The sequence below is a fragment of the Pantherophis guttatus genome, chromosome 7 (genome assembly GCF_059756535.1).
Source record: "Pantherophis guttatus breed Tessera chromosome 7, ASM5975653v1, whole genome shotgun sequence".
NCBI lineage: Eukaryota > Metazoa > Chordata > Lepidosauria > Squamata > Colubridae > Pantherophis > Pantherophis guttatus.
The window spans coordinates 4699102-4712805 of NC_142069.1; the positions used below are offsets into that span (position 1 = coordinate 4699102).

General features: G+C 46.1%; 1 protein-coding gene across 2 annotated transcripts in view; it reads left to right on the forward strand.

Moving 5' to 3' along the window:
• Positions 1-13704, forward strand: part of PLXNA4 (plexin A4) — a 525881-nt gene that overhangs the window by 408747 nt on the left and 103430 nt on the right. For both annotated transcript variants that reach the window (XM_087873566.1, XM_087873567.1), the window contains exon 13: positions 10080-10231. In XM_087873566.1, the coding sequence (XP_087729692.1) occupies positions 10080-10231 (152 nt within the window). The remainder of the gene's footprint in view (positions 1-10079; positions 10232-13704) is intronic.

Here is a 13704-nt window from a genome sequence, read left to right on the forward strand (position 1 = left end):
TCCCCATTTCCTCCCCACTCCTGGGGGAAGGCTATTGCAAAATCTCCATTCCCACCCCACTCCAGGGGAAGGATGCTGCAAAATCTCCATTCCTTCCCCTCCTGAGGAAAGGATACTGCAAAATCACCATCCCTACCCCACTCTGGGGCCAGCCAGAGGTGGTAAATGCCGGTTCTCCGAACTGCTCAAAATTTCCGCTATGGGTTCTCCAGAACCTGTCAGAACCTGCTGGATTTCACCCCTGCTAGAGGGTCTCCCGAACCCCTGTGAACCCCCAGCAGCCCACCTCTGCTCAGTGCCATTGTAACTTTGAACGGTCACTAAACAAACGCTCGTAAGTCGAGAACTACCTGTATTTATCTACAATTTTTTTAAAAAATAAAAATGCTCCCTCAGAAGATTCTGCTGACTTTGGGGGACACGTCCAGAGAGATTTGATGGCAAGAATGAAACTTATCACCGCCTTTTCCAAGAATAGTTTTGGATTGTGGGTTTATTTTTTATTTTATTTTTATTTTTTCCCCCCAATTTCCAGGTCTAATTTAGAACCGGTGGTCTCGTCCCCAGAGTCGGATCCTTGCTTAGCTTTTGTTGAGATCAGCCAAGATCAGCTAAATCTGGCTGCGAGGGAATATCTGACTTGATTAGAATATATCGGAAAGGGTCTCTGTTATTGTAGCTCATCGCAAACCAAATAGGAACCAGAAATATGATGAGATTGCTGAAAAAGAGAGAGAGAGAGAGAAAAAAGGAATTTTAGGTTGCATCAGCAGAAATGGTCCAAAACAACAGAAAGCCACACAATTCCATGGTAGTTTTTGGAAATGATTCTATCCGGTTCACAGGTAGTCTTCAACATACGACCAAATGGGTGGTACCTGAATTTCTGTGGCTAAGCAAGGTGGTTGTTAAGTAAGCCGCTCCCAACTTTGCAACCCTTTTAGAATAGGATAGGATAGGATAGGATAGGATAGGATAGGATAGGATAGAATGTTATAGAACAGAATAGAATAGAATAGAATAGAATAGAATAGAATAGAATAGAATAGAATAGAATAGAATAGAATAGAATAGAATAGAATAAAGGATGGGGACAGGACAGGATAGAATAGAATGTTATGGAATAGAATAGAATGTTATAGAATAGAATGTTATAGAATAGAATAGAATGTTATAGAATAGAATAGAATAGAATAGAATAGAATAGAATAAAGGATGGGGACAGGACAGGATAGAATAGAATGTTATAGAATAGAATAGAATGTTATAGAATAGAATAGAATAGAATAGAATAGAATAGAATAGAATAGAATAGAATGTTATAGAATAGAATAGAATAGAATAGAATAGAATAGAATAGAATAGAATAGAATAGAATAGAATAGAATAGAATAGAATAGAATAGAATAAAGGATGGGGACAGAATAGGATAGAATAGAATAGAATAGAATAGAATAGAATAGAATAGAATAGAATAGAATAGAATAGAATAGAATAGAATAGAATAAAGGATGGGGACAGAATAGGATAGAATAGAATGTTATAGAATAGAATAGAATAGAATAGAATAGAATAGAATAGAATAGAATAGAATAGAATAGAATAGAATAGAATAAAGGATGGGGACAGAATAGGATAGAATAGAATAGAATAGAATAGAATAGAATAGAATAGAATAGAATAGAATAGAATAGAAAAGGCAGGAGCAGAGAAGATCAGCGAGATTACTCGCAAGGAGGCAGCCTCACTCTTCTTGATGGGCTCCACCGGAAGCTGGCTATTTAGCATGGCAGACACACAGAGAGAGGTGTTGCTGGGAATAACATGTTTGTTTCCTCGCTGTCTGTTTTCTGGTCTGGGAGTCTCATCCTCTGAATCGTTTCTCTCCCTCCTTCCCTCCCTCCCTCCCTCTCCTTCCTTCCTTCCTTCCTTCCTTCCTTCCTTCCTTCCTTCCTTCCTTCCTTCCTTCCTTCCTTTCCTCCCTCTCTCCCTCATTTCCAATATAGTCCAGATTCCTAGGAGGGAGGCACTTCATTCCAGAAGAACAAGAGACAACATAGCTTAGATAGTTTGTGTGAGAGAAAGAGGGTGAAGACAGCTCCCACTCAATCGTTCCCAGATTATGTTTTATGGTGGCATTAGCATGCTTTAGTTTGGCAGTGTCTTTCTTGGTTTTGGAAGCCCAATCCTCTTACCCTTCCTTTCCCCTCCACTTCTCCTCCCTCCCTGTCTCTCTTTTCTTCCTTCCTTTTTTCCTTTATCCTCCCTCCCTCCCTCCCATCCTTTTCCTTATAGTCCAGACAACCAAGAGGGAGGGGCTGCATTCCAGAGGAACAACTCAGTTTAGATAGTTTGTGTGTGAGAAAGAGGGTGAAGACAGTTCCTCCTCAATAGTTCCCAGAGTATGTTTTATGGTGGTGTTTAGCATGCTTTAGTTTGGCAAGATTCTGTCTACGACTGAGAAACAATAGAGAAATCTGCTTAGAAGAATCACACAATGTGTCTTTCTTGGGTGGGTTTTTTTTTTTTTTTTTTTTTGGAGCCTGACAGTTTCAAACTGTTTTGAGCATCGGCCTCTGAAGCTTGCCGAATGCTTAGAAAGCCAATTTCACACCTGAGGCAGTAACTTTGCATTCGAGACAAGATGGCTTGTGAAGAATCGTGCTCCAAACAGATTTCGTGCAAGAACTTTATACACAAAATGAGAAAGGGTTGTGCTCGAAAACAATTCAAAAGAAACCTTTTTCACAGCCTCAGTGACCCAACTTGGTTACATCTGTGCCCCGTACCGAATTTCATTCTAACAGTAAGGACCCTGCCACTCTCTTTGTGGCAAGTGTGTCAGATACCCAATCCAAATCTGCTTTTGGGCCAAACAATTTCTTCTGTGCAAGCTCAGATCTCTAACCTAAGGGTTACCTTGCAAGCGCACACTACCAGTTAGGACCGTGATGGCGAATCTATGGCACGTGTGCCAGAGGTGGCACAGAGAGCTCTCTCTGTGGGCATGCACGCCATCGCCAGCTGATCTTCTGGTTTCTGGTGCGCCAGCCAGCTGGTCTTCTGATTTTCCAATGCGCCAGCCAGCTGGTCTTCTGGTTTCCGGTGCGCCAGCCAGCTGGTCCTCTGGTTTCCGGTGCGCCAGCCAGCTGGTCTTCTGGTTTCCGGTGTGCCAGCCAGCTGGTCTTCTGGTTTCCGGTGTGCCAGCCAGCTGGTCTTCTGGTTTCCGGTGTGCCAGCCAGCTGGTCTTCTGGTTTCCGGTGTGCCAGCCAGCTGGTCTTCTGGTTTCCGGTGTGCCAGCCAGTTGGTCTTCTGGTTTCCGGTGCGCCAGCCAGCTGGTCCTCTGGTTTCTGGTGCGCCAGCCAGCTGGTCCTCTGGTTTCCGGTGCGCCAGCCAGTTAGTCCTCTGGTTTCTGGTGCGCCAGCCAGCTGGTCTTTTGGTTTCCAGTATGCCAGCCAGCTGGTCTTATGGTTTCCGGTGCGCCAGCCAGCTGGTCTTATGGTTTCCGGTGCATCAGCCAGCTGGTCTTATGGTTTCCGGTGTGCCAGCCAGCTGGTCTTCACAGGCGCCAAAGCACCAGAAAATGGCCTGAAAATGGCCCAAAAACTGGGCAAAAAGCAAGCCATTTTCCAGGCAGTTTTTGGGCCTTTTTCAGGCTATTTTTCGGGCCATTTTTGGCCTGAAAACAGCCTGAAAAATGGCCTGAAAACAGCCCCAAAAATGGCCAAAAAACAGGCATGTGCACCGGGCAGCTGGTTTTCGGGTTTCTGGCGCTCTGGCGGGCACATGCACATGCATTCTGGTTTGGGCACTTGATGCCGAAAAGGTTCGCCATCATTGAATTAGGACATCCATGCAATGTGGTGGTACCTGAAGGTAGTCCTCGACTTACGACCACCGTTGAGCCCCAAATTCCTGGTGCTAGACAAGGCAGTTGTTAAGCCATTTTGCCCCATTTTATGACCTTTCTTGCCACCATCGTTAAGTGAACCACCACACTTGTTAAGTTAGTAACATGGTTGTTAAGCGAATCCGGCTTCCCCATTGACTTTGCTTGCTCGGAAGGTCGCAAAAGGGGGATCACATGACCCCCCTGGATGTTGCATCCTTCATAAATATGAGTTAGTCGCCGTGTGTCTAAATTTGAGCACTCGGCCATGCAGATACAGTGTGCAAATCGTAAATCGTTTTTTCAATGCAGTCGTAACTCTCAACGGTCACTAAATGAACTGTTGTAAGTGGAGGACTACCTGCACTCAGGAAGTTGGCAGTAGAGAGGATTTCCAAATCCGCTCTTCCCCTCCAGATCTGAATCCCAATCCTGTTGAGCCATAAATTCCTTTCCCTTTTTTATCACTTTGTGGCTTGTTAGGTACACTGAGAGCTTATGCACTGGAGACAAATTCCTTGGGGGTCCAATCACATCTGGCTGATAAAAAAATATTCTGATCTGTTCTGTTCTATGGAATATTTGTAGGTCAAGGTTGAATTGTGGGAGCCTTGGCGCTCTCTGAGCTTGGTTGCTTTCTTGCTGATGTTTCATTACCAAACAAGGTAACATCATCAATGTTAGAAGGGACCAGGGTTTCTATTTCTCTTCTCTTCTCTTCTCTTCTCTTCTCTTCTCTTCTCTTCTCTTCTCTTCTCTTCTCTCCTCTCCTCTCCTCTCCTCTCCTCTCCTCTCCTCTCCTCTCCTCTCCTCTCCTCTCCTCTCCTCCCTTCTCTTCCCTTCCCTTCTCCTCTCCCCTCCCCTCTCCTCTCTCCTCTCTTCTCCCCTCCCCTCCCCTCTCCTCCCTTCCCTTCCCTTCCCTTCCCTTCTCCCTTCCCCTCCCCTCCCTTCCCTTCCCTTCCCTTCCCTTCTCCTCTCCTCTCCTCTCCTCTCCCCTCCCCTCTCCTCCCTTCCCTTCCCTTCCCTTCCCTTCTCCCTTCCCCTCCCCTCCCTTCCCTTCCCTTCCCTTCCCTTCTCCTCTCCTCTCCTCTCCTCTCCCCTCCCCTCCCCTCTCCCCTCTCCTCTCCTCCCCTCCCTTCCCTTCCCTTTCCTTCCCTTCCATTTTGTTTTTATGCTTATTCCTATTCTTATGCTTATTCTTAAAATTGCAGCTTATGATTGAACGGCGGGGTCCTTAGTGCTCTCTGAGCTTGAATAATTTTTGCAGATGTTTCATTACCCAACTAGGTAATGTCATCAGTGCTAGAAGGGAGTGGGGTTTGCATTCCATTCCATTCCATTCCAATCTCTATATTCGGTCTCTTCTCTTCTCTTCTCTTCTCTTCTCTTCTCTTCCCTTCCCTTCCCTTCCCTTCCCTTCCCTTCCCTTCCCTTCTCTTCTCTTCTCTTCTCTTCTCTTCTCTACCAGGTCTATTCTATTCTATTCTATTTTATTCTATTCTATTCTATTCTATTCTATTCTATTCTATTCTATTCTATTCTATTCTATTCTATTCTATTCTCTATTCTCTATTCTCTATTCTCTATTCTCTATTTTCAACTCTACTCTACTCTACTCTACTCTACTCTACTCTACTCTACTCTACTCTACTCTACTCTACTGTAGTCTATTCTCATGTCTTGCCTTTTTGTTTAGCGTGCTGTTCCCTCCCCCTTCCCTGTGCTACACAAAACACAAAACATAGCTCACACAAGGAAATGGGTAGCTTGGTGGGGACACAAGTATGACGGAGAGCCTCAAGCCAGATGTTTCCGCTCAACCGTTGGAAAAAATGTGGTCAATTAGTCATGTTCTCGGGGCCTGTACATTTCCTTATTGTTCAATAGATGCTCTCTGTGGTTCTTTATAGTTCATAAATCTGGGACTTGGTTCCAGCCATGTGGCCTCCTGTCTTCTTCGGCAGTGGCTTTTTTTTAATGTTCATCATCTAGCACAGGTCATCTTCGACATACAACCATTTGTTTGGTGGCTGTTCAAAGTTACAACGGCACAGCCATACCTTGGGAGGGGGAAAGACAAAGATGCCATTGATCCAAAAGAAGACAATATGGCCCAATAGACCCTCCACCCAAAGGTGTGTTCAAGAAGGTCAAAAATAAAAATAAAAATAAGGAGGTTACAGAATAATGCCTTGGTAAGACCACACTTGGAATATTGCATCCGGTTTTGGTCGACACGATATAAACAGGGGTGGGATTCAGCCAGTTCGGACTGGTTTGGGCGAACCGGATGTTAATTTTAATCTGGTTTAGTTTAGTTTAGTTTAGTTTATTTGATTTATATACCACCCTACTCCCGAAGGACTCAGGGCGGTGAACAGCCACAAGATAAAAACACATAAATACAAAATTTTAAAACAGAATAAAACCAAATTAAATAATTTGGCCGAAGACAGATTTAAAACACAATTAAAAACGAATTAAAATTTGCGTTTTAAAAAGGGAAAAAGGGAAAAATTAGGCCAGGCCTGCCTGATGGAATAAAAAGGTCTTGAGAGCGCGGCGGAAGGTGCGTAGATCCGGGATCCTCCGTATCTCCGGGGGGAGCTCATTCCAGATAGTAGGTGCCCCCACAGAGAAGGCTCTGCCCCTGGGGGCCGCCAGTCGACATTGTTTGGCCGACGGCACTTGGAGGAGCCCCTCTCTATGGGAGCGTACCGGCCGGTGGGAGGCTACTGGTAGCAGAAGGCAGTCTCGTAAATATCCAGGTCCTAAGCCATGGAGCTCTCTAAAGGTGGTAACCAAGACCTTGAAGGGCACCCGGAAGACCACCGGGAGCCAGTGCAACTCACGCAGGAGAGGTGTTACATGAGAACGCCATGTCGCTCCCATAACCACCCGCGTGGCCGCAGTCTGTGGCAGTTGGAGCCTCCGGGTGCTCCTCAAGGGGAGCCCCATGTAGAGAGCGTTGCAGTAGTCCAGGCGGGAAGTGACGAGGGCATGAGTGACCGTGCGTAAAGAATGCGTAAAAAGTGGTTTGGCGAACCGGTTGTTCCAAGGACTGGTTGACCCCACCCACCCTGCCCCGCCCCTCCCAGAAGTCTCCACCCAGCCTGTTTTGGATGCCAGGTAAGTGCAGGGCGCGCATGGAGGCTCTGGGAGGGCGAAAAATGGGACTACTGGAAGTCTGAAAATGGGCCTGTTTCCTGCATCTGGAGGGTCTCCAGTGCCCAGGGGAGGCTGTTTTCACCCTCCTGGAGGCTCCAGGAAAGCCTCTGGAGCCTGGGAAGGGTGAAAAACAGGCCTACCGGAAGTACCAGAAGTCCGGAATCTGGCCCATTTCCAGCCTCCGGAGGGCGCGTGAAGCGAACCGGTTGTTACAACCGGTGAATCCCACCATTGGATATAAAAAAGATGTTGAGACTCTAGAAAGAGTGCAGAGACGGGTAACAAAGATGATTAGGGGACTGGAGGCTAAAACTTTTATATAGAATACAAAATAACAGAGTTGGAAAGGACTTTGGAGGTCTTCTAGTCCAACCCCCTGCTCAGACAGGAAGCCCTATGCCACTTCAGACAAATGGTTATCCAACTTCTTCTTAAAAACTTCCAGTGTTGGAGCATTCACAACTTCTGGTGGCAAGCAGTTCCACTGGTTAATTGTTCTCACTGTCAGGAAATTTCTCCTTAGTTCTAAGTTGCTTCTCTCCTTGATGAGTTTCCACCCGTTGCTTCTTGTCCTGCCTTCAGGGGCTTTGGAGAACAGCTTTGCTCCCTCTTCTTTGTGGAAGCCCCTGAGATATTGGAGCACTGCTATCATGTTACCCCTAGTCCTTCTTTTCATTAAACATACGAAGAATGATTGCAGGAATTGGGTATGTCCAGTCGAGTGAAAAGAAGGACCAGGGGAGACATGATAGCCGTGTTCTAGTATTTGAAAAAATAATTGTACACTCCCTACGCAAGGCAGTCAGCCTGGGTTCAAAGGAGGCTACCGTATGCCATGAGTCATGCATTTGGCCCTGACCCAGCATGATCCTTCTCCTTCATTATTTTATATTTTCCTTTCAGGTTGCTTTTAACTCTTTCAACCCTTGTTCAATGCTCAGAATATGCCTCCTCCTCCTTTTCCTTCTTTCCCCTTCTCCTCCTCCTCTCCTCTCCTTCCCCTTTCTTCCCTCTCCTTCACCTTCTTCTCCTTCCTTCTTTCTCCTTCCTTCTCCTTCTCCTTCTGCTCTTCGTTTTCCTTTTCTTTCTCATCTTCCTTTTCCTTTTCCTCTTCCTTCTCTTTCTCTTTCTCCCTTCTCCCTTCTCCTCCTCCTCTCCCTCCCCTTTTTCCCTCTCCTTCACCTTCCTCTCCTTCCTTCTTTCGCCTTCCTCCTTCTTCTCCTTCTCCTTCTCTTTTCCTTCTCTTTCTTCTTCTCCCTTCTCCCTCCCCTTCTCCCCTCTTCTTCACCTTCCTTCTCCCTTCTCCCTTCTCCTTCTCTTCTCCCTCCCCTTTCTTCCCTCTCCTTCACCTTCTTCTCCTTCCTTCTTTCTCTTTCCTTCTCCTTCTCCTTCTCCTTCTCTTTTCCTTCTCTTTCTTCTTCTCCCTTCTCCCTCCCCTTCTCCCCTCTTCTTCACCTTCCTTCTCCCTTCTCCCTTCTCCTTCTCTTCTCCCTCCCCTTTCTTCCCTCTCCTTCACCTTCCTCTCCTTCCTTCTTTCTCTCCCCCTTCTCCTTCTCCTTTTCTTTTCCTTCTCTTTCTTCTTCTCCCTTCTCCCTCCCCTTCTCCCCTCTTCTTCACCTTCCTTCTTCCTCCCCTCCTTCTCCTTCTTTCTTTTTCTTTTTCTCCTTCTCCTTCTCCTCGTCTCTCCTCCTCCTCCCCCTCCCCTCCCCCATCTCCTTCTGCTTCTCCCTTCTCTTTTCTCCTCCCTTCTTCTTTCTTCATGCCCGATAAATAGATTTAAAAAGCAACAACCAGGAAATAAATAACATTCCTGGTGAAATATGACCATTTTGACAGCTTTACGAAATTATGCCAGGAAGGAGGGGGGCTTCTCTGAGTCACGCAGGGCTTGATTTGACAAATGCCTCCCCATTGAAGCTCAAATTTAAGAAATGTGTCATTGGGTACTTCGACCTAAAAATTTTGGCCAGCCGAATTTCCCCCAAGGCTGTCCTCATAAGCCAAGAACAGACAAATGCCTCCCATTATGTTTGCCTCAAAAGCATGTTTATATCTTGGCTGCAAGATTGCAAGTCACTTCCACACCCTTGTCACTAATTTGCTCTCAGGGCTGGGTCCCACTAACCAGGAAAAGCTTTCAAAATGATCGAATAGGTAGGCATGCAAATTACTCTCTATTCAGCTCCATGTGGACGGGGTCAGAATTGGTGGGTAACTTGGACAAGGCACGCAGTGAAAGCAGTGGTGAAATTCAATTTTTTTTACTACCGGTTCTGTGGGCATGGCTCAGTGGGCGTGGCATGGCTTGGTGGGTGTGGCTTGGTGGGCGTGGCTTGGCGTGGCAGGGGAAGGTTACTGCAAAATCCCCATTTCCTCCCGATCAGCTGGGACTTGGAAGGCAGAGAAAATGGGGGCAGGGCCAGTCAGAATTTTTACTACCAGTTCTCCGAACAACTCAAAATTTCCGCTACCGGTTCTCCAGAACTGGTTAGAATCTGCTGAAAGCCACCTCTGACGTGGCTTGATGGGCATGGTGTAGCTTGTGGCTTGGTGGGCATGGCAGGGAAAGGATATTGCAAACTCTCCATTCCCACCCCACTCTGGGGCCAGCCAGAGATGGCATTTGCCAGTTCTACGAACTAGTCAAAATTTCCGCTATCGGTTCTCCAAACTGCTCAAAATTTCCGCTACTGGTTCTCCAGAACTGGTCAGAACCTGCTGAAACCCACCTCTGGCGTGGCTTGGTGGGCATGGCAGGGGAAGGATGCTGCAAACTCTCCATTCCCTCCCCACTCCAGGGAAAGAATATTGCAAACTCTCCATTCCCACCCCACTCTGGGGCCAGCCAGAGATGGTATTTGCCAGTTCTCCAAACTGCTCAAAATTTCCGCTACCAGTTCTCCAGAACTGGTCAGAACCTGCTGAATTTCACCTCTGAGTGAAAGGCAGTAAGCAAGAGGTGGTTTTGATTTCCTTTCAATCTCTTTAACTTTTCCTAACCGGAACTTTGTTTTTTTCTTAGATAAGTCCAGTGAGAGGACCTCGCGAAGGAGGAACCAGAGTGACCATCCGAGGAGAAAATCTCGGTCTGGAGTTCTGGGACATCGCGACCCATGTCAAAGTTGCTGGCGTGGAGTGTGTTCCCTTGATGGATGGATACATCGCAGCAGAGCAGTAAGTGAGGTCTGCAGGGCAAAGCGTTTTCATGAAAACCTTAAGGCCAGGATGGGAATTGCAAAGGAATCTGGACTTGCAAGGCCAAAGAGGGAATCCCCATAAGTGGAGCTTGATCTGGGGGGCGGGAGAGGGGGGGCACTGCAGAAGAGTCCATGTTGTTTTCTTGGTAACAGTATCAAACATGGCTTCCATGGCCATGGCGTTTGGTGGTTTGGCTGGCTTCCCAATTTAATTAATAGTTCTAGAATTTATTTTTTTGATTTATATGCCGCCCTTCTCCGGAGACTCAGGGCGGCTTACAATGCGTTAAGCAATAGCCTTCATACTTTTGCATATTTTATACAAAGTCAGCTTATTGCCCCCACAAACTGGGTCCTCATTTCACCTACCTTAGAAAGGATGGAAGGCTGAGTCAACCTTGACCCTGGCGAGATTTGAATTTACTTTAATTGCAGACAGCTGGTGTTAAATTACAGTGCCTTGTCTGCAGAGCTATCCAGGCTCCTTTTTCTGCTGCTTCCCCCTCCACTATCCATCCATCCATCCTACAACCCATCCACCCACGCACCCATCAACACAACCATCCACCTACCAGTGGTGGGATTAATTTTTTTTTTTTACTACCGGTTCTGTGGGTGTGGCTTGGTGGGCGTGGCATGGCTTGGTGGGCATGGCAGAGGAAGGATACTGTATAATCTCCATTCCCACCCCACTCCAGGGGGAGGTTATGGCAAAATCCCCATTTCCTCCCGATCAGCTGGGACAAAGAATAGATGGGGGGGCCAGCCAGAGGTGGTATTTACCGGTTCTCTGAACTACTCAAAATTTCCGCTACAGGTTCTCCAGAACTGGTCAGAACCTGCTGAATACCACCTCTGCCACCCACCCACCCACCCACCCAACACACAGACACATCCATCCATCCATCCATCCATCCATGAATTCATCCATCCATCCATCCATCCATCCAACAATTCACCCACCCACCCACCCAACACACAAACATCCCTCCGTCCGTCCATCCGTCCGTCTGTCTGTCTCTATCCATCCAACCAAACAACCCACCAGCAATTTACTTACTAACTTATTTAAATCACCAATAACCATTTTCTAACTTGGATCTGTCCCCACTTTCTCAAAATTAGTCAGGATCACTGCAGAGTCATGCAAATGCATTAACTTACTTTTAACAAATTGTAATTAGGCTTGTAAGACCGCAAACAAGTCTAAGCAGGGGGCATCCCTATCTTTGTAATCTGGGTTAACAATAAGACACTGCAATTAGTCTTTATGTACAAATAATGCAAAACACTTTGCAAGGTCTAGAGAATCTTTCATTGTTTTTTTAAAAAGGAAGAGGAGGGGAAGGGGAAGACGAGAAGGAGGGGAAGAAATGGAAGTGGGAGGAGGAGGAGAGGAGGGAGCAAGAGGAGGAGTAAGAGGAGGAGGAGGAGGAGGAAGAAGAAGAAGGAGAAGGAGAAGGAGAAGGAGAAGGAGGAGAAGGAGAAGGAGAAGGAGGAGAAGAAGAAGAAGAAGTTGTTATTATGCCATGAAAGCGAAGATACAAAAATCCACTAACAATCCAAACTGCTGACTTTGCTATGACAAAGTTGAAACTTTTTCACACTTAATATGTGAGGGCAGCAAAATCGCGCAAACTGATTACAAAGCTAGACATGATCGAGTTGCTAAATTAATGCACTGGTCATTATGTAAAAAACAGGCCCTACCAGTATCTGAAAAGCACAAAGTGGAAAAAGTTGTTGAAGCTGAGATGATGAAGATCTTGTGGGATTTTCAAATACAGACAGATCGTCGTTTGGAACACAACATGCCAGATATCACAGTTGTCGAGGGCCGAAGCGTACAATTTATTGATATCGCGGTACCAGGAGACGCCAGAATCGAAGAAAAAGTAAATCACGAAATATCGCGATCTGGCCATCGAAAGTACCTGATTATGGATGAAACATGTGCCAGTGATACCCATTGTCATCGGGGCGCTTGGTACCATGTCCAAGAATTTTACAAAACGCATCAAGGAATTGCAGCTTCCTGCAATCACGCCAGCGGAACTGCAAAAAACTGCGCTACTCGGAACATCATATATTTTAAGAAGATACTTGGTTGATACTTAGGACGCTGGCAGCAACCCGTATCAACCATTAGCACCTGTCACTCGTGTTTGTGACACATTTTTAAATGTTCAGTTGACTGAGTTTCATGTTTAATGTATATGATGATGATAATAATAATAATATCCTGCAATTCTCAGTCAGTGCCAAGATGATTCAGGAGGCAATCTTGAGTTTATGTGGCATCAGATAGTAATCAACCTTTAAGGACAAAGTTCCCTGCAGTTCTGAAAACATATCGTGTTTCCCCGAAAATAAGACCCTGTCCTTTTTTTTTTGGGAACCCTGAAATAAGCGCTTGGCCTTATTGCCATGTGCTCAAAAGCCCAATTGGGCTTATTATCAGCGGAGGTCTTATTTTGGGGAAAACAGGGTAGCAGCCCATCCCACCTTCTACTCTGGGCCCAGAATCATCTCAACCCAGCTGCATCTTTTGCTTGAACTGGAGATCTTGGTTCTCCATCCATCATTTTTTTGGTCCGTCTCAGGCCACCGAGCTCTGAAATTAGTTGAAAGCAAAACCAGCTTCGCCAACCTGGTGCCCTCCAGACGAACCGGACTGGAAATCCTTGCAAATGCAACGTGCTTGCAGGGGTTTAGAAATTATGGACCTGCAGTCCCAATATCTGAGCTCTGGCTGGGGAACATGGGCTTTGGGGTGGTGGTGGTAAATGCACTTCATCCCATAAAATCAGCTGGTTGTGAGCTTGGAAAAAGGCTTCTAAATTAGTCTGACTTTCTCCACTTAGATTGTAGGAAAATAATATAGGTAGGGCTTGATTTACAACCAGAATTGAACCCACAATTTCCTGAGACAGTTGTTAAGTGAATTTTGCCCCGTTTTATGACCTTTCTTGCCACAGTTGTTAAGCGAATCACTGCAGTGGTTAAGTTAGTAACATGGTTGTTAAGTGAATCTGGCTTCCCCGTTGACTTTGCTTGTTAGAAGGTAACAAAAGGGGATCATGTGACCCCGGGACACCGCAACTGTCAATTACTAAGTTTGTAAAAAAGGGGCAAAATTCATTTAACTGTCTTCCTTAGTAGCAGAAATTTAGGCTTCCATTGTGGTCATAAATTGAGGACTACCTGTAATTTGAAAACATCAAATTTAGCAGGGCATTCATTGTCTACTCCCTTCTAACACTGATGATGTTACCTAACTGGGTGATGAAACGTCTGGAAGAGAATCACTCATCTCCTCCTCCTCCTCCTCTTCCTCCTCCATTTTGCAAACCCCCCCTCTCTTCTAACACTGATGACGTTACCTAGTAGAGTCATGAAATGTCTGTAAGAAAGCAACCGAGCTCAGAGAGCGCCAAGGAGCCCACGTGC